At 34.6% G+C, this 6,000-nt stretch overlaps 1 protein-coding gene across 1 annotated transcript; it reads left to right on the forward strand.

The window, feature by feature from the left end:
* The first annotated feature begins 3,036 nt into the window (after positions 1-3,036).
* On the forward strand, positions 3,037-5,332 carry LOC104089749 (transcription factor TCP8-like). Its single transcript, XM_009594718.4, has 2 exons — positions 3,037-4,831; positions 4,944-5,332. Exon 1 carries the CDS (start codon positions 3,182-3,184, stop codon positions 4,802-4,804), a length of 1,623 nt encoding a protein of 540 aa, XP_009593013.1. The 5' UTR covers positions 3,037-3,181; the 3' UTR covers positions 4,805-4,831; positions 4,944-5,332.
* The last annotated feature ends 668 nt before the right edge of the window (positions 5,333-6,000 follow it).

The following is a 6,000-nucleotide window of genomic DNA, read 5'->3' on the forward strand; positions in this document are numbered from 1 at the left end:
AAATACATCATTTAAAAATAATTACTAGTTTAAAAAAGTTATATGCAAGTCATATGTATTTGATAATTAGCACAAATACTAAATGCGAGTAAAAAATTTCAACCAACATCTTATGAATTAAAACCGCATAAAATAAAGACGTCAAAAAATGAAACGTCAGTTTAGTAAGCATTGTCATTACTCTTTAGGTCTCTATTGTTTTGCATATTATCCAATATTTGTAATAATTTAAATTATTATATAAACATTAAATTTTTATCGTAATCATGTAACAATGCTAAATTTGTTAAGGAATTAAAGCGGAAAAATGCACAAAATGAAGAGGGAAATAGGCAATTCCTGAATATTATATAAATTTTATTATTTAAACCATTCTTTTACACACCCAAAAAAAAAGAAAGAGAGGTAAGTGTAATATTTCAAACGATAAAGGAGATTAGTGTTAAAAAGATAAATTTGAGAGGCCGCAATTTATTGCAATTTGTATTAAAAACTTAGTCCGCTAATAAAATATTATTTTTTATCCTAATTTATGTGATAGTTTTTGGTTTTCGAGATTCAAACTTCTCAATTGTGACCACATATTTGAACATAAAATCTTTAATTTTTTTCTATTTGAAAACTATATTAAAAGTACTATAAATCACAATAATTAATAATTTAAAATATGTAAAATACATATAAAAGAATTGCGGTCAAAAAATAATTCGTTTGAGTCTTAAGATTCGAATATCGTTACATAAATTGTGACATAGGAATAACTTTTAAAAAGATTTTCCAAATAAATTCAAAAACAACAACTCAATAATAATAATAACAACAAAATAGAATAGAAAATAAGAGAAGTGTAGGGTTAGGTTGGTATGAGTTGTCCTACATCATTTGATGCCCCCCCCCCCCCTTCCCCCCAAAAAATTAAAAAAATACATCCCGCTTTGATGTCTATCTGCCGATCTGGACTCATCTCCCTCCTCAACCTTAATATTTGGCACTTAATCGTATAATCCTACTACTAATTATGCTTAACCCACAAGACGACTGCGCAACTAAACATCATTTATTCTGCTTTAATAATGTTTTTTTCAATCCAGCGATTGTCAAACTTGAAATGCAATTAACCTCTGTGTCTTAGCTTTGGGTTTCGCAAATGAAGATGATAATGTTATACTAATGCACACATAATTAGAAATGGTGCATCTATTGACAGTTTGACACCTAGTAACAATTACCATGATTAGGTTATACTGAAATGATGAAGTAAACAGAAACTAAAGCAAAGCACTTGGCACACTCCCTGTTGTTCAAAGTATAGCTGTCTTGTGTTTATTTCAAGATATTCAAACTTCTCAGTAACGATATTGTTTGTCCCGATATTTTTTTATGATTATAGTGAAATATTATTTTAAAAATATATATAATATAAGATAACATGAAAAATTAATTTTTAAAAAACTTGACCATTAATAGTAAAATAATATTATAAAAATAGATGTTATAGAGAAGTTTGACTGTATATATTTGATATTTATAGAAAATAAAATTTTTATTTCTTATTTCTTTCAATTATTGTTACATTAATATATTTTTGCCTTGCCCTCTGAAAAAAATTGAACTTTAAACAATTTTTTTTTGATTCAACCATCTAAAGGAGATATAAATTATTGTAATATAAAAGGCATAATAACAACATATCCACGGCCTATATTGTTCTAATAACTTATCTACTTGCATAATAAATACTTCCTCCGTTCACTCTTACTTGTTCACTTTCGATTTTTCACGGTTCTTAATAAATAATAATTGTAGTATGTATTTTACCGTATAACCCCTAATAATGATAGTATTTCAAAAAGTCTTAGGGATTAATTTTGAAAATGAGTTATTAATGATACCGGTAAAACATAAAAAAAGATCGTCTTTCTCTTGATTTAGTATTGTGGACAAGTAAAAATAAAAATGTATCTTTAGTATAGTGGACAAGTAAAAGTGAACGAAGGTTTGAGTAAACTCATAAAATTTAATTGAGTTGCATTGATATTTAAGCACATCAATGAAATCTGTAAGGAGTACAACATTCAGCACAACCTAATGTACTCAACCTTTATTGTTTGCTAGAAATGTAGTATCTAAGTAATTAATTATCGAAGATCAAAATGTGAGTACGTAAAATCCTATGGCTATGTGTATTTTATTTTCGCATTTTCCATGCCAGTCTTAAATTATAATTCAGGTGGGCACCTAGCTACGTGGATGATGACGACAATCTTTGTCTCAATTTTCTAACAAAAAATTCATGTCGTAAAGATTGAGATTGCAAGATAGAGAGTAGTGCTACTTAAATTGTTTGTATTTGTGTGACTAAATTACATAACCACGATATTTATGGTCCCTTCAAATGCATGTAATAGTAAAATAGCGTTTACTTACATGCGTTCAACATAGCAGTATTTCACAGTACTTAGAAACAAAAGAAGGATAGTACGTAGTACTTTTTTCATGAGTTTAATTTTCTTAAATTAAAAGTGTGAACAAAAAATTTGGCACTATTGCATCATTTAAAAAATATGTGCAAATATTAGAGTAAAATAAAAAATAACGCATTATTTGTTATAATATGTTTTACAATAACATAAAAATAAGTTAATTTATTTAATTCCCCCATTTCTTCTTAAAATATATCTCCTTATATAAGCACTTCTCTATAACCCCCTCCCCCCCCCCAAAAAAAACACCGTACCCCCACAAACAACTTTATCAAACTACAGAGTTTCTTCTTTCTTCCTTTCAGAACTATACATCTGCTTCTTTCTCTCACTCTTGGAAGAAAACAAGAGTCAATCAGAGAAGAACCTAATGAACCCCACAAAAACTCTTTGTCCAAGTTAGACCCCTACCCACCCCCTTGTCAAATACCACTCTCTCTCTCTCTCTCTGTTTTATCTTTTTCTCTCTTCCCCACCTTTCTCTCTTATCTCTTTCTTGAGTTTGGAAGAAGAGAGGGGGGAGATGGAGATGGGGTTGCTGCGAACTTAGAAACAAAAATCATCCGACAGAGAAAAAAGGCAAATAAAGAAAGATCAGTTTTCTTGAACCCACCAACAAAATTCTTGATTACCCCACCCACCCCCACATTCCAAACCCAGGCCACCACTCTCTCTCTCTCCCCCCTAAAACTAAAATTATGGAACTCTCTGATTTACAAAACAACAATACTAATAGCACTAGTAAACAAAACAACACCACCACCGCCACTTCCACCACCAACACCGCCCCTTCTCAACCTCTACACCACCAACATCAGCACCAGTATCAGCTCCTCTCCCACCACTTTCAACAGCAACATGGCCGATCATCTGTTCCTTTTATGACCTCTATCTCCATCCAACCTTCTGCTCCACCTGGTCTTAATAATTCTGCTAGTCCTACTCCTACTGCTGCTACTAGTGCTTCTCCTTCTACTTCCTCTCCTACTCCTCCACATCAGCAGCAGCAGCCACCTCATCTAGTTGATGCTTCTCTTGCTATCGCCACTAGATCCGACTCCCTGATTGACCAAAACAAGAAATCTCAACCCCAACAGCAGCAGCTGGCAATACAGCAAACACAACTTGTGCAACAACAACAGCTGCAACCCCAGCCGCCGAAGAAACAAACCAAGGATCGGCACACCAAAGTTGACGGACGAGGGCGGCGCATCCGAATGCCAGCCGCCTGTGCAGCTAGGGTTTTCCAATTGACTCGAGAATTAGGCCATAAGTCCGACGGAGAAACCATCGAATGGCTCTTACAGCAAGCCGAGCCAGCTATCATCGCTGCCACAGGCACCGGCACCATCCCAGCCAACTTTTCCACTCTAAACATATCTCTCCGTAGCAGCGGCTCCACTCTGTCGGCTCCGCCGTCTAAGTCAGCTCCACATTCGTTTCATAGCGCTTTAGCCCTAGCTGCTGCTCACCATCCGCCTCATCCTTTTGAAGAAGGTTTCTCTCACATGCTAGGGTTTCATCAAAATCCTCATCTTCTGACGGCAAATCCAATCGCCGAATCAATACAAGGAGGTGGTGGCGGTGGTAGCAGCGGAGATGGTGGTGGAGGACAAGAGGGAACGGAGAATTACCTTCGGAAGAGATATCGAGAAGATTTGTTCAAAGAGGAAGGTTCAAGTAATCCGCAAGGAGAAGTTTCTGGAGGATCTAGTTCACCTTCAAATAAGCAATTCAAGGGAAATTCTTCGCAATTGCCTAAACCTTCCCAAGAAGCTGTAGCTGGACCATCATCCAATATGCTTCGGCATGCTAATATGATGCCAGCAACTGGCTTGTGGGCAGTGGCACCACCGCCCACCAGTGGAACCACTGGTAGCCCGTTCTGGATGCTGCCAGTCACTGCTAGTGGTAGCGGACATACGTTGTCCGCACCCATGGCAAGCACGTCAGGAACTACTACACTCGAGTCTCAAATGTGGCCTTTTTCTATGGGTAGCTCAAATACGATGCAAGCACCATTGCATTTCATGCCTAGATTTAATATTCCAACAAATCTCGAATTTCAAAGTGGGAGAGGAAATCCATTGCAACTAGGCTCAATGATAATGCAGCAGCAACAACAATCTCAACATCTTGGGTTGGGAATGTCTGAAAGTAATTTGGGCATGTTAGCAGCCCTTAATGCTTATTCAAGAAGTGGTTTGAATATGAATTCGGACCATCAAAGTCACTCATTGGAACATCATCAGCAACATCAACAACAACATCAACCTCAACCTGCGGATAGCGAAGAGGATGATCCAAACAGCTCTCAGTAATAGTTTGAAGTAAAATCTATATTATTGGTCAGTTCTTGATTCTTAGTTCTTTTTAGTAAATGCATATATCAAATCCTTAAATTCTTAATTCTTTGTTTTCATAATTTGTTATGAATAATGGGTTGAATTTGTTATGCAGATTTTTAAATTTCTAAAGTGTGATGAGTGAAAGTGCTTGAAAGATTCAGTTCATATGAATGAGGACTTCATGGAAGACAGACAGAGAGGTATATGTTAGTTGTCATTTGGTTTTGTCTGTCATTATTACCTTTTTTTCTGTTTGTTTGTTTCTTTTTGAGAACTTTTTGCTAGAGAGTTGTGAAGAATTTGAAATGTATTTTGTTAGTTTTGGTCCTTTGGGATATTAGCTAGGACTGAAGAGAGAGATTTGTATAGGAGGATATATTTGTGTTTAGTATTTTTCAAAAGCTCAGCTTGCCGTTGTGTGTATGAGAAAAATGCAAAAACAGTTCAAAAAAGAATTATAGAGATAATTCTGTACTATAATATCCAAGTATATTTGTTTAATTTCTTGCATTCTTTTTCAAATTTTATGTAGTGGATATAAAAACACCATTTTTTCTCAAAGTTACTGACAATGGATAGAGTAAAACAGGAAAAGCCCTTTTACATCATCTCTTTTTTCCCCACTGTGAAAGATGAGGAATTGGCAGCTTTACTTTTTAAATTTTCTTTCCTCCCTTTTTTTTCACTTTTGATTTTCTAATTTCCAAGTTTTTTTTTAAATAAAGGGAAAAAAACAGAAACTCTTGCTTCAATAGGAATGCATATAGAGGAGGATGCTATTGTATTTATGGTACTACTTACCTTTTTCTGGTTTCAATAATTTCCTTTTATTCTTTTCCATGTCTTGTGTTTACTGAGGAAACCCCATGTGACTTCTCTACACTTTTCTGGATAGGAATTTCAAAAATACAAAATTCTGAAAAATCTAGTGTTAGTATTTGTGGAAAGAAAGCATTTCTCCAGCTAGTGTTTCTTGGATGGAAACTAGAGAGTGACATGAACTAGTTGAATGAATAGGATAAAACAATAATATTTTTTTTGTATGTTAAAATCGCTTATAACAAATTATATACTGTATATTTTAGGTTAACAATCAAGATTACTGTAAACAATTACCTGCAGAAGTAGTTAATCTTAACTTGATGTTGGTAAAACATTTGTACACGTCA

This window comes from Nicotiana tomentosiformis, chromosome 1, assembly GCF_000390325.3.
Source record: "Nicotiana tomentosiformis chromosome 1, ASM39032v3, whole genome shotgun sequence".
NCBI lineage: Eukaryota > Viridiplantae > Streptophyta > Magnoliopsida > Solanales > Solanaceae > Nicotiana > Nicotiana tomentosiformis.

Bases quoted from the DNA above. Each gene is read 5' to 3' on its own strand.
- LOC104089749 (XM_009594718.4), top strand. From the start codon at position 3,182: ATGGAACTCTCTGATTTACAAAACAACAATACTAATAGCACTAGTAAA.